Below are 14,641 nucleotides of genomic sequence, written 5' to 3' on the forward strand. Positions count from 1 at the left end.
AGGGCTGGGGATGTTGATCAGTTGTTAAGTGTCCCTGGGTTAGATCCCCAGTACTTAACAACAACAACAAAAAAGAATTGCAAACAACAACAATAAAAACCCTACTTTCCCATCAGTTAACATGTCACATCAATAGATAGTATGTGGTATGTAGGGAATTTGGAAAGTTAAAAATCAACATTTGCTTTTTAAAAGGGATCCCTTAAAATGCTTTTTTCATTTTTTCTTTTGGTCATAAAGGGGTTAGTTGTTTGAACCAATTATCTCACTGAAAACTGCTGAAAAATTTGCTGAAGAAATGTAAAAAGTACATTTAAGGGCCCTTCCTAAAACGGGAGAAGAAAGAAATTCAAAGAAGAGACTCAGGCTGTTGGATTACTTTTTGCCTTGGTGAGGGGTGGGGAAAAGGAATTTTCCAATCCTCAAGCAGGTATGAAAAATTGAAGCCTAGGACTTATCTGAAAGTGGATACCTGATAAAGCAGCTCATGATTAAAGTCTATACACAAACCACAGCCCTTCAGACAACAAGTAAACCAGAAGTAAACAGCCCTTGAGGGCAATGTCCAGGTAGCCTATAAAGTATCCAACCTAAAACTGTGGGAAACTGATAGGAGAATGACTAGCATTTCCAGAAGGTTGCTTCAGTAGAAGCAAATGAAACATTTTCCTTAAGAGAGATTGTCCAACACTTCAAATTATTTTCTCAAATAGTATTTTCTAATCTAATGTCCAGCAAAGATGAGCAGCCACCGGGGAAGAAAAGACAACATATGTGAAAAGTAACCCCAAAACAGACAATAGAAAAGATAATTATAAGTTAATTCACCATAAACATGAATATAAGAATTCTAATCAAAATCCAGCAACCTATCAAAAGCTTTGATCAAGCTGGATGCATCACATGAACACAAGGTTGTATTCACATCTGAAAATCAATGTAATTTTCTATACTAATAAATTAAAGGAGAAAATTTATACGCTCATCAATAGATTCAGGAAATAGTTATAAATGTCAATGTTCAACTGTCACTTAAAAAATTCTCTTGGAAAACTAACAAGAAAGAAAAACTATGTGATAAAAAAGTATCTATGAACAGCCCACCACAAACACCATATGTTGTAGTGAAATGTGGAAGTCTTTTCACTAAAGATTGTAAACATGATAAGGATGCCTACTATTATCTTTTTTTTTTTTTTTTTTTTTTTCTTTTTGGTACCAGGGATTGAAGCCAGGGCATTCGATCCCTGAGCCATATCCCCAGCTGTTTTTTGTATTTTATTTAGAGACAGGGTCTCACTGAGTTACTTAGGGCCTCACTGAGTTACTGAGGCTGGCTTTGAACTCTCAATTCTCCTGCCTCAGCCTCCTGAACCACTGGGATTACAGGCATGTGCCACTGCACCCCACACCTTTTCAATACAGTATTCTACACGATACTGGTACCCTCTGTGGTTCAATGTAGCAAGAAAAGGTAATAAAACGTAAAAAGTTGGGGATCAAAGAAACAACGCTCTGCTAATTCACAGATGATATAATAATGTAGATAGAAAATTCAAGGATTAAAAAAACATTAGGCTAAATAAGATTAGCAAGACTGTTATATGTAAAATAATCATACAAAAACTTGCATTTCAAAGTACCAGCAACTAAATTTTATTTAGAAAAGTTAAGAGTCATTGTTTAGTAACTTCAAAAAGTATCACATCCTAGAAATAAATCTAACAACTCTGCTATTTGAGTTTTCTGCACAGAAAACTATAAATTGTCACTGAAAAAAATTAAAGACTTAAGTAAATGGAAAGATGTATCAGATTGATGGATAGAAATACTTAATATTCTAAGTATGTCAATTCTCCCATTAATTTATAGTCAATGCTATTAAAATTTTTAAACATTTTGAATTTTTTAAAATCGCGGATATTAACAAACTTATCCCAAAATTTATATTAAAATGCAAAGGACAAGACACTTTTGAAGGGGAAAGAATGGGAAAATTGTTCTATCAGATAACAGAATTTATTACAAACCTACTGAATCCACTGTAATTAATACAGAGTGATAGTGGAACAGACCAGAGAAGATAGAAACAGATCAAAGTATATATGACACTTGATTTAGCACTGAAGAATGAATGATTTTTTTTCAATATATTGTGTTAATTGGCTCTCTATAGAATATAAGATGTTTGACTCTTACCTCATTTCATTATCAAAAATCAGTTATGGGAAAATACAAGTCTAACTAAAATGCAATGTTTTTGGTGATAGAGGAGAAAATCTTTATGGCCTTGAGTTAGGTAACTATTTCTTGAACATAATATTTAAAATAAAAACTTGATAAATTTGAATACATTAACATTAAGAATTGTATCAATATGCATCATTAAAGACTGAAATCCTCCGAATGAGAGGATGTGTTTGCAACATGCATAACTGGTTCATGTTCAAAACATGGAGAAAACTACCACTGTAAATCAACAGAGGCAGGGAACCTATTGGACTCTTGTATTCATTTGTGTCTGGCTACAAAAGGTATTCCACAGAAAAGGAAATCTGGAGGCCTAATACACATGAAAATGTGCCAAAGTATATTAGCACTCAAAAATGCTAATTATAATTATCATGAGATGCTATCACACTCACACCAAAATGACTGAATTTTAAAACTCCTACATTACCTAAGGTAGGGGAAAACTGGAGCAATAGGACTGCCTATACACAGCTGATGGGACTAAAGTAGTGCAAGCATTTGGGAACTTGTCAGAACTTACTAAGAATGAATATTTTTTTGCCTGTGGCCTAGCAATTGAACTCCTAGCTATATCCCAGTTGAAATGTGTACTCAGGTTTACCAAAGATAATTACAAAAAAACTCGTAGCAAGACTATTCATAATAACTTATAATGGTCACTTCTCAAATATCCATCCACTAGAATGAATGGAGAAATAAATTCTATTGTATATTCATACAACAGAATACTGTAAAGTAGCAGATACAAAGGAGCTTCATCTACCTGCAACAGCACAATGTTAACAAGTCAGGCACACAGAATAATATGTACTTTGTGTGTATGTGTGAGTGTGTGGGTTTAAAACCTAACAAAATCGAGCACCAGAGTTTAAAAGATGTATACTTACCTAGACCAAGTGAAAATAACAGCAAAGAAATGATTGCCAAAAAGGTAAGGAGAGAGTGGTTTGTTCATGGGAAAAATTAGGTAGACGACTTTTTGGGTTCTGTCATTTTTTTTTTCCCTGAGTTGTGGTTACACAATTTTTTAAAAATCACAACTTGTAAGCTGTGGTGGAAGACACTCCTTTGTGTGTATGTTACGTACCCACACTTCTGCTGAGTATGTAGAAGATGCAAAACTGATCACTGTTTTCTTTCTTTCTTTCTCTCTCTTTCTTTCTTTCTTTCTTTCTTTCTTTCTTTCTTTCTTTCTCTCTCTTTCTCTCTCTCTCTCTCTCTTCCTCTCTCCCTCCCTCCCTCCCTCCCTCCCTCCCTCCCTCCCTCCCTCCCTCCCTTCCTTCCTTCCTTCCTTCCTTCCTTCCTTCCTTCCTTCCTTCCTTCCTTCCTTCCTTCCTCTTTCCCTCCCTCCCTTCCTTCCTTCCTTCCTTCCTTCCTTCCTTCCTTCCTTCCTTCCTTCCTTCCTTCCTTCCTTCCTTCCTTCCTTCCTTTCTCTCTCTCTCTCTCTCTCTTTCTTTCTTTCTTTCTTTTCAGTACTGGGGATTGAACCCAGGGTCTCACGCATGCTAGATAAGGGCTTTGCCACTGAGCTCCCTCCCTAGCCTCCTGTCACTCTGCCATTCAACTTCTCAGAGTTCTGCTAAGCCAACTTGAGGGATGAGGTAATGTCTCCCTGTGAGAAAAAAGAGGAGGCTTGTTAACTGCTTGCTATAAAACAGCCAGCCCACCAAGCTCAGTGTTCCTTTCCTGCAATGTAACTAATGAAATCTACTGTGTATGTTGGCATCCATCTGGGCCCTCTGTGCTGTCCCTTTGTGACAAACACAAATATGCTCCAGATTACATTGTTTGCTGTGTCATGAGTAATAAAGACCTGTGTCCCTGATCCAGGAGTCTTGTGTCTTCTGCCATTTTATTATATGAAATAATAAAAGCAAACATTAATTTTAAGTGGGACAAAATCAAATCCAAACCCTGATATGCTGTACACTCACTCTTTATGCATTTCTCTGTACGTTACATTTTACAATGAAAATTTCCAAATTTTATCTAAATTCTATTTTTCTCTTTCTTTTATTTAAACCCATGATTTTCTGAGTATTTATTGTATGCTAGACTCTGGGAATACAATGATAAATAGGCAGACATGATCTTACAGAAAGCATTCAGTGACAGAAAGAAGCAATCTGAATATAAGTAATGGTGCTGCCTTATGAGAACAGAAAAAGAGATTAGGAAAGGGGTGTTTAAGAAAAAGTTATCTCTGTATTATTCTAATACTTTCATTAATCTTGCAAGTCATCAATAGAGCTAGCTAGACATTTTAAGACAAGGACAAATGCGTTAAAAGTAAACAAACTCTATCAAAGAAAGGAAAATTGACTTATCAACTAAAGGAATATTTTAAAAAGTCCAAATAAACTTGCAAACAGTGATTTTTGCATATGCTGATTGGAAAGCACTAGAAATTTTTCAGTTTGGCACTCATTCAGAGATTGTGCCTTTAATCCTGTGTTACAGTAGCTGTCATTTATGGCTCATTCATTCATCATTCATTCAGAACAACAGTACCAAGAGCACTTTGCCTGGATGAAGAAGATATGAATTTGTCCTCATAGTGCCTGAGGTCTACAGTAATAAAACCAGGTTATTAAAGTAGAATGTGACCACTGCTAGGAACCGGTCCATCTTAATTTGGATTAGTGGGGTAGGTATGCTTTCTGGTGTACATAAACCTCAATGAAATTGAGGTTTAACTGATGTCCACAATGGGAGTTGTAAGCTAGAGTATTCAGAGTAAGAGAACGTGGACACAAGCTATTGTCGGATGGTATTCTTAAAATGGGTTCACTTGAGGCATAACACAGTGGAACCTCATTAATCATAAGAAAATATAACAAATAATGACACCAGTATATAAAGTATGGTTATGTGGGGGGCAAAAAGTAAACACTATAAATGATAAAATTTCTTAATTACCATGACATTTGTATAAATGACTTAATCATATCCAGTTGTGCATTATATTTTTTATCAGGACCATTTATTACATTTTTATGTTGAAAGAAAAATAAAGATCACATAAAAGTATTCCAGTTTTCTGGGCTAAGTTTTTCCTTTTTCACCACTCAGGGAACAATGTTAACAAGTACATAGAAAGGTAAGTGAATTTTTGTAAAATATCTGTTTTATGCACCAGTATTCAGAATATGATTTAGAAAGGGTTATAAAATGCAAAAAGTTTTATCTTCCAGCAAGCATCCAGGAAGCTGTTTGGTTAAAGGAACTGAACATAACTGATAAACAATTTGGAATAGAGTTGTCCAACCGAGCTGACCAGGAGCTGGTTTGTGTTCAGTCTGCATTTCTACATGGTATCCATGGAAATGCGATCAGGCCTGCACAAAGACAAACAAAGGCCACCTTCAATTGAATCAGGGAGAATGACAACTGCCAATGTTCAAGGCGCCCAATCCATGCAATAGCTTTGCTCCTGCTTTTCAAAACACGATGAAATAATCTCTATCACTGACAATACAGTGTCTAACACTCTTTTATTTCCATTGCTCTGTTTAAACATTAACCTCATTTTTATACAGAAAGCCTTTCAGTGATCTGGAGTTATGTATGGCTTCTGTAGGAAAAACTGTCTCTAGTCACTTTAAACTAATAAAAGGAAGAATTGTGGTCACCCTTTTAGAACATAGAATAATGCCCGAGTCTTTCCTGACAAAATTATACAGTTTCTATTGACTATTTGTACAACAGAAGAGACAAGTCTCTCAAAGGAAGTGAAATATATTGGAAAATTATTAACAGTTCCAATATTCTGTGGAGTTGAAACATTAGCAACATATGTTGCTTAAATTTGTAGTGGTTAGTAAATGTAATTTACATATACAAGAATCATCAGGCATAGAACACTTGAATACAAGCATTTTGAACTAATTAGAACTGTGACAAAATTAAGAATAGACATTCTTTTTTTTCTAATTTATATGATTAAGTGACATTGTTTTTAAATTCTTTGAAAAGGCCAAGAGTTACACAGAATAAAGGTCTTTACTATTTTACTCATAACCCCTTCCCAAGCCAACACAAACTCTCTGTGATATATGAGACCGATAACTGAAAAGATTATTTAGGGCGTCTTCATTATGGTAGATAAAAACAAGTCATTAAAAGATTAACTAGAGAAATATAAATCTATATCTCTAAAAGAACTTTTTCTTTTCTTTTCTTTTCTTTTCTTTTTTTTTTTTTTTTGAAATCTGACCCAAGTACTGATATTAATCCTGACATCAGAATTGGAGTGTGGCTCTATGTCACACACCCTAAAAGCAGCATATTAGGTGCATCTACTGTTATGTGAGAAGCATGTCCTAAAAGAAACAAAAATATTCCTCAAAATATACAGAATAATATACAAGCAGCCACACTAGAGTGTGGGAGGTACCTCTTCCCATCACTCTTCTGTTTGGGGTGGGGGTGGAACCCAGAGTCTTCAGCATGCTAGGCAAGTGCTCTACACTGAGCTACATCCGCAGTCCAACTAAGAGCCCTAAGTTTTCTTTGTTTTCTCATGGTGCTTCCATTTCCTCTTAGCATACTGGAATCAGCATTACCTTTCTCTCATCGTTCGACATGACCTCTCTAGTTTATATGCCAGAACCTACTTTGCCTCTAGTCAGGGCCTTCTTTTTGCCAGAGCTGTTGTTTCTGGCCACCCATCTTTCTCACACTCCTTTTTCTGGTAATATTCTTTCCATAGGTATTGAAGGTGCCCCACCTGCCCTGTTTCTCTTGCATAATGGCCCTCTGCCACCTATAGATGCCTCCGTGTAATTTTAAACAACTACCAGTATATGATGTAGTACGATAAGCATAGACATTTAAAAATATCTTTTATAATTTTGATGCAAGTCTCTCCATGTGTGTTTATTTAGTTGTTTAAAAGTAGCTTCTCCCATCTCTTCCCTCTCATTAATCCTTTCTCCCTTTTACTACCAAATTTTCTGACAAAGTCTACATTTCCTTCTTCCATTTGCCCACTCCATTCTGGTTGCTACTTTTTGCACTCCACAGAGATTGCTCTTGTCCAGACTTGGCTTCTGTGAAGACCCTGTTGACAAACTTCTTTCTCTAAATACTTCTGCAGTACCCACTTCCTGCAGCCTCTTTCTACGCCTCCAGCTCTTTCTTCCCTCTCCTTTTTCACCTCTTTTTTCTCACCCTGACCTTCTAACATAGTTCCTGATTTGTGGTCAGAGACCTGGACTAGTCTCTTCATTTGACTCATCTTATTAATGCCATGTCTTTAAGTATTCTCTAGAAATGGATGATCCTTAAATCTCTATCCTCCTATCACTCTTTTGTCTGCTCCTAACACCTCTACATATAACTAACTTCTAATTAAATGTGTACACCTGGATGTCTTAACATGTGCAGACAAACCTGATCATCTTTTTCCTCCCACATTCTCTCCTCCAGCAATTCTTCCTTCAATACATTGCACTACATTAATTGATATTTCTACATCAGGGACTTAAGCATCTGCTTCGTGTCACCAAGTCCTGTCTATACTTCTTCCTTAACACCTTTCAAATAGGTCCCCTACACTGGTTCCCTACTTCTGCTATCTGAGATTTTACCACCAACATCTCTCATCTCCCCAAACCAGTTCTTTCCTAAATGGTCTTGGTGCCTTCTGTATGCCCTGATCCCTCTACCCTCCTCCCTGCCACCGGACTGATCTGCCCCAGCAGCAAATCTGATCTTGCCACTCCCCGGCTCAAGGCCCTTCAAAACCTCCCCATTGTCCTGAGGGTAAAACTCGGGTTATTCTCCATGGTTTCAAGGCCTCATGGCCTGGTGGCTGTTTACCTTTCAGGTCTCATTCTCACTGAATGCCTTGAGCCACCCAGTTCTGGGCATAAAAACCTTCTGCTTTCATGGAGACATTTTCCCATTTAAGAACCTAAGCGTCTGACCCAAGAACCAGAAGACTGGATCCTGCTGCTAGTTAGATTACTCTAGGATCACTTGCAGGCATTTTACGTGATAAAGCATTGGACTCCATGATTGCCAAGGTCCTTCAAAGCAGATTTAAATCCTAATAAGCCTTTTCTCCCCCATAAGACTCCAGAGGCTTGACACACCAGTGTATCACAGTGATATTTCTCCATCCTCTAAACTGAACGTTTAGTTCTTCATCACTTATTAATTATATGCAAAAATGTCTACTGTGTTGCAACTTAAGTTGTATTAAAATAACTTTTAAGTGATATAAAAAAATGAAGACATTGAAGAGAAAGTTTGTCTTAAATTTAAATAATTTAGAAGTTCAAAGACAAAATCAGGGACTCTTTTTCTCTTTCTCTTCACGAGGCTACCCACAGTACGTTGTCTTTATCTTTAAAGCTAGCAGACATCATCATTTGTAAAACAGCTGCTCTGAACTTCATATCCACACCTGGCAATATGTTTCTTAACCAATGTCTGTCTCTCTTATAAATGAAAAAAAATTTCCCAAAAGTCTTATAGCAGATTCCAGCCCCCATATCTCATTAACCAATATAGCATGATAGGCCAATGTCTGCATCAGATGGTGGGTGGCGTCGTGCCACCAGACTGGCTGAAGGCAGTCACCCACCATCTCTTCTGTGTCTTCTAGTTGGGCAGAAGAAGGTGGTAGTAGATAATTGAACTTTTACTATAAAGGAGGATGATAGGAACAGAAATTGGTTAGGCCTCTTTCAGGGCTGAGACAATTTCCTTTCCCCATATTTGGATATGTTTCCAAATAGATTGCAACCTCTCTGCACCATGTTTCAGATTTGCTCTGATTTGACACTGAGCCTATCACACTGCTTCTGATAAAGTAAGTGCATCATAAAGATATGATCAAATATTAGATTTATGGAGTTCAGCCACTGTGGATCATCAGAAGGGGCATAGGAATCACGACATACACAGAATCTATTGGCTCAGAATTTGTGATATTAGGATTTTTCTCTCCAGAGGGCCATTCTTCTGTGTGTTCTTCCTGGAAAATCACTCATCACCATGACAACTGGAAGAAAGATGACAAAGACTCTCCATACCTTGATCAAAGTTATCAACCTACAAAGTTCCTCTTCTTTTGTGCTGTGCTGAATCTTTTCATAATATCCTGAGCTGAATAGGGCTGGCAGTCAAGGCTAAAGCTTGTGGCTTTGGTGATAATATTTGCATGATGTTAGGTGACTTTCGTACTCAAATATTTCCCCTGAAATTCTTTATTTTTTACATACTAACTGCTCATTTGTCTTTATTTTGCTGGATATCTAAAATTCCATCATTAGAAGATCATTTCTTTATGTTAAAAAGCTTCTTCCTTTTAATATGCTCAAGACTGTTAGCACATGAAGACAGGGAACAGTCATCATCTGTTTTAGAATGAGTTCATTTAAAGTGACGTAGTCATGGACTCTTGGTGTCGAAATCTACCGGTCTTGGTGGCTAACTCACAGGTGGTATAGGTAACACTGGAATTTTAATTTGTTAGGAAATGGGGGAGGGCAGTGATATGTATGCAGTCATTTCCAAATATGACTGTACATCAGCAATACATGAGTAATGGGTTTTAAATATAGAATCTTGAGCCCTAATCCATGAATACTTTTCTAACACCAAACTTGGATGAATCAGGTGTGTCAGAACACACAATGGTACATACCATTTACCGTGTATTTCTAAGGCTTGGGAATATATGTGTGTGTGTACCTGTATGTAGTGTGTATGTCAGTGTGTGTTTTTGTGCAGAAAAGAATGGATGAAATGTTGGATAGGTAGGCTGCAGTCAGATGGTGAAGGACTTTTAATGACATGCCAAAAACTTTGGACTTTACCCTGTGTCAGAGGGGGAGCCACCAAGTGTGGAGTGATTGGACACAGATGAGTGTTTTAGAAAGATAGCATTGGTGACAATGAGGAGAAGGAACCGGAGGAACAAGTAAGCAAATAAGAAACTGAGTTTAAAAGCTCCAGTTGTCCGGATACAACAAGACGAAGACCTGAACTGTGTGGTGGCAGAAGGTGGATGGATTGGTGGAAGAACCAACAGAATCTCAAGGTTGATTGTGAGATTGAAAACATGAGGACAAATTCCTGGGGTCCCTGTTTGAAAGGCAATACTGCCATTAAACCTTAGTAGACAAAACAGGAGAACATTGGAGGACAGGTGCTGAATTCAGTTTAAGCAATGCTGAGTCTGGCATGTGTACAGGACATCTGGACTGTAAAATTGGGAAGCTCATGGAAACACTAATCTAGAACTTAGGCGAGGAGTGCAGTTGGAGATCTTGACTTGGGCAGAGAGTTTGTTCAGAGAGAAGCAGTACAATGAGGAGGAGGATTCTGGGTGGAACTCTGCAAACACCACCCAGATAAGGGCCAAACTGATGAGTCTCTCTGCAGGAGACAAAGGTAGAGTACAGGAAATTAGAAGAAAAACAAGAGAACAGAAGCCAGGGAGGTAGAGGGTGTATCAGGAGGAAATTAAATCTTAAACGGAAGCTGAGTGCAGGGGTGCATGCTTGTAATCCCAACTACTCAGAAGGCTGAGGTAGGAGAGTTTTGAGTTCTAGTTCTAGTTTGCCTGGGCAATCTAGTGAGACCCTGTCTTAAAGTAAATTGAAATAAAGAACTAGGGATATAAGTCAGTGATAGTGCACTTGCCTAGCATGCATGAGGCCCTGAATTGTTCCATCTCCAGTAAGGCAAGAAGGACAAGGAGAAGAAGGAGAAGGAGAAGGAGAGGAAGAAGGAGAGAGAGAGGAGGAGGAGGGGGAGAAGGGGAAGAAGAAAGAGGAAGAGGAAGAGAGACTTTTTTTTTTTACTATGAAAGAAATTAGAATATTTACAGACTGAAAGGAAGTTACATTTGTGAGAGAATTTAAAGATCTACATTAGAGAGAGCAAACTGCTCAGACCCCACCAGAGGCAATAAAATGTGATCTAGCATCCAGGTGGAAGAAATGGGCTGTTAACACTCTGTGGAATATAACTTCACTCACTTTATAATGTTATAGTTACTTTTCCTCTAAGGACTTTGTTTGGTTTTCAGATTATCTAGGCCTCCTGGGATCTCTCTTCTATCCTCAACCTGTCTGTGAACAACCCAAAATGATAAATACAGAACTTAACTATGATTAATACATAATACAACTTTCTTTAAGCATTTGTGAGCAGGTTTATGGAAGCAGACTGGAATCTAAGGATTCTCAGGTCATACATTACTAAAGTGGTTTGTGTGTGCTGGAGACAATGTAAGATGAATAGATATATACATATCTATGGAATTTTAACTTTGAGTTTATATTACACAGTTGCACATGCATGGTATGTTTAATGATGAAGAATACTCATCACCCTATTATATATAGAAGTCAATGCCATAAAAATTTTAACTGGCCAAGAGATTTCAATTATTTATGTTAACCTCAGATACCCAAAGTAACAAAAATGATGCTACTTTCCTAAGAATCTCAATTGATATTACAAACGACAAAGCCTTATTATAATTATTTCAAATCCCAAAAAAGCTTGTTCCTTGAATACTCAAATAACTGGAGCAGGAGGAGGGAACAAATACACAGAATATTTTAACAGATGTCGTTTTAAATCACCTCTGCTTGCCTGCTTATGTTGAGTTGTCCTTATTAGAGCAGGTGAGAAGCTCTGTTCCTGACTCTATGCCTTGCAGCAACACATTCCTCTATAGTTTTTCACTATGCTTTACAGAACAAGTCTCGACATTTCAAAGATTAGAAAATGATGTTATGTTTCCTTAGCTTCTTTTAATACTGGTAATTGAAGAGAGATGTAAAGCTTTGGTTCATTTTTTTTTTTTTTTTTTTTTTTTTTTTTTTTGCTGTGCTGGGGATCGAACCCAGGGCCTTGTGCTTGCTAGGCAAGCACTCTACCAGCTGAGCTATCTCCCCAGCCTTTCATATTTCTATTAACTCCTCAGAAGGCTGTAGTGTTCCAGGGACCACTTTTCAGTGTGGCATATAACTTTGTTGGACTAAGTTTCTTCCACCATAAAATACAGGACTGGCAGAAGGTCAGCATTAGATAATAGTTAAGGAAATATTTACCTTCTTTGTGAAAACTCTTGAAAATCAGAGACCACATTTCTTTGTTTTGTATTTTTCAAACTACAAGATACAATTATGACTCCTTCTCCCCGCAAGCAAACTACAGTTCTTATACTTAGGCACACACTAGGCTCTGGAAAGAAGTCAGGACAAAGTATTCCCCTTGGTCTCACAGAGGCTCAGCACCCATCCCTTCATTCCCTCACTTAGTGTAAAAGAAGTCAGGGTCATGAGTGGTCCCATTGAAATTGGAGCTTCTGCTCCTGCTTATTCATGCTTTGTGGGGCCCAAGATAAGAAAGTGGAAGAAACTGGCCCAAGTTTACATTCTTTGCACTGACGATGTTACAACAATGAGAGGAAGGCAGAAGGGAAGGAAGAATTCCCCTCTGCCAAGGGTTTAAGAGGCACACGGTTTTTCTGTGTCTTCTATGGAAATAAACACCAGCACTGAGTTCTGAAGTTAGAAATGGGGGCATAAATTTACACCCTCTTGGATTGAAAACTAAGCATTTTAGTCCTCTGCAGAGTTAATAGCAGTTCAGGAGCTCCTGGCTGCTGCTCTGCACTGTATTCCGTATTCCCCTGGTGCTGGGCAGGTGTGGTACCTGATTGACAGCGGAAGTTAGGCTGCAGGACGCGCAGTCTTAGGACCACCCACAAATCCCCAGTTCGTGTGTGTGTGTGTGTGTGTGTGTGTGTGTGTGTGTGTGTGTGTGTGTGTGTGGTGTGCCCCGAACCCAAGTGGTCAGGGAGGTGCGTGACAGGATGAAATATGTCTCATGCGAACTTGAGACCCACAATTGTGAGGGTGAAGTGGGACAAGGGTACATCTCTCCAAACTTCTCCAAATGGCTGGGAGCCCGGATCCACGTGGAATCAAAGCACAGACTCACGCTGCTAACTCCCTAGCCCCACGTAATCCCTCCCTCACACCGCCAGCACCCGTGCGGGTGTCCTGCAGCAGATCCGCGAACTCCAGACTTACCTTGAGTGAGCGCTAACACCAGGCGCAGCGGTAGCAGCAGAGGGGCGCCCCCTGCCTGTCCTGGTCCCATCCTGGATCTGCTCTGGGGACTGTAGAGGCTCTGGGTTTGCAGAGAACCCTGACAGAGGGATACTAGAACCCGGAGACTGCAGAAGCTGTCCGGAGGGCTTCTCTACTTGCCTGGGTAGGAGCAGGGAAAAGTGGCCTGGCAGCTCCTGCAGCGTAAGGACCCGCCCCTGTCCGCCCCTCCCGCTTTGGCAAACACCGGATCTGCCCCTGCCACGCCCCGCCAAGTCCCAGCCCCTGGGCCCCGCGGGCTGCACCTCGGCGTCTCCACGCCCCCAGAACCGCACCTTGATTCCCTTACATCCGCCCAGCCTCGTCATCCTGGAACCGGGAAAGGGGACCACGCGCCTGGCAGCCTTTTTCTGCCCGGGACAAGACTGGCTCTGCACATCCGACTGAAGAGCGCCAGTCCTGGCACTACCCCGCCCCCTGACAACTGGTCAGCCCACAGAACCCTCCCAGATCCCCAGGACCATGCCAGACCCTCTGCAGCCCTTGTCGCTCTCAGTCTTGTCAGGGGGAAGCCCGAGTCCTACACCTACAGTTCACCCACAGTTACTACGGGCTGAGCGGTGCGTCCGTTTCTGTCTTTCTCACGTGGGTGGAGAACAGGACGAAAATAAGCGCGGAATGACCAGGTTAGAAACTAACTCATCAGGAAAGATCTGCCCTCAAGTTATGATTATCCGAGGTGCTATTTAAGTTAGACCTGCAACTGGAGCGCCATAAAGGGGTTTTGCGTGTGTGTGCGTGTGTGTGCATGTGTGTGTGTGTGTGTGTGTGTGTGTGTGTGTGTGTGTGTGTGTGTGTGAGAGAGAGAGAGAGAGAGAGAGAGAGAGAGAGAGAGAGAGAGAGGGAGGGAGGGAGGGAGAGAGAGAATATCATCATGTATTTCTCCCGAGATAATAAAGAGCTGAATTGATTACTGAGTTAAATGATTTATTTCAAGACAAACAGGAAGGGTGAGAACCCATATATGAACTCATGACTCTTCCTCTTCTTTCATGTTACACCATGATCATTTTCTTCCATTCTTTCAGTCTCAGATCTGGAAAGAGAACATTCTATATCTGAGATATTTCACTTACAAACCTAAGAAATAGAGTATTCACTTTTTATCTCTAAATCTCATTTTTTTCCCTAAAAGTTCACCCACATATTCCCAGCACGCTGCTGAAAACAATTCTTCCAGTAACTACATTTTTTGAAGTAACCAAGTGTTCTCATAAATTAGAGTTATTTGCCTAATCATTTTT

The 14,641-nt window shown here is 39.5% G+C and overlaps 1 protein-coding gene across 1 annotated transcript in view; it reads right to left on the reverse strand.

The window, feature by feature from the left end:
* ITGA2 (integrin subunit alpha 2) overlaps window positions 1-13,512 on the reverse strand; it is a 96,835-nt gene extending 83,323 nt beyond the window's left edge. Inside the window, exon 1 of the mRNA XM_079143479.1 lies at window positions 13,320-13,512. Within this exon, the coding sequence (XP_078999605.1) occupies window positions 13,320-13,389 (70 nt within the window). The 5' untranslated portion in view covers window positions 13,390-13,512. The remainder of the gene's footprint in view (window positions 1-13,319) is intronic.
* Window positions 13,513-14,641: the final 1,129 nt, after the last annotated feature.

Source organism: Sciurus vulgaris (assembly GCF_902686455.1).
Source record: "Sciurus vulgaris genome assembly, chromosome: 6".
Taxonomy (NCBI): Eukaryota; Metazoa; Chordata; class Mammalia; order Rodentia; family Sciuridae; genus Sciurus; species Sciurus vulgaris.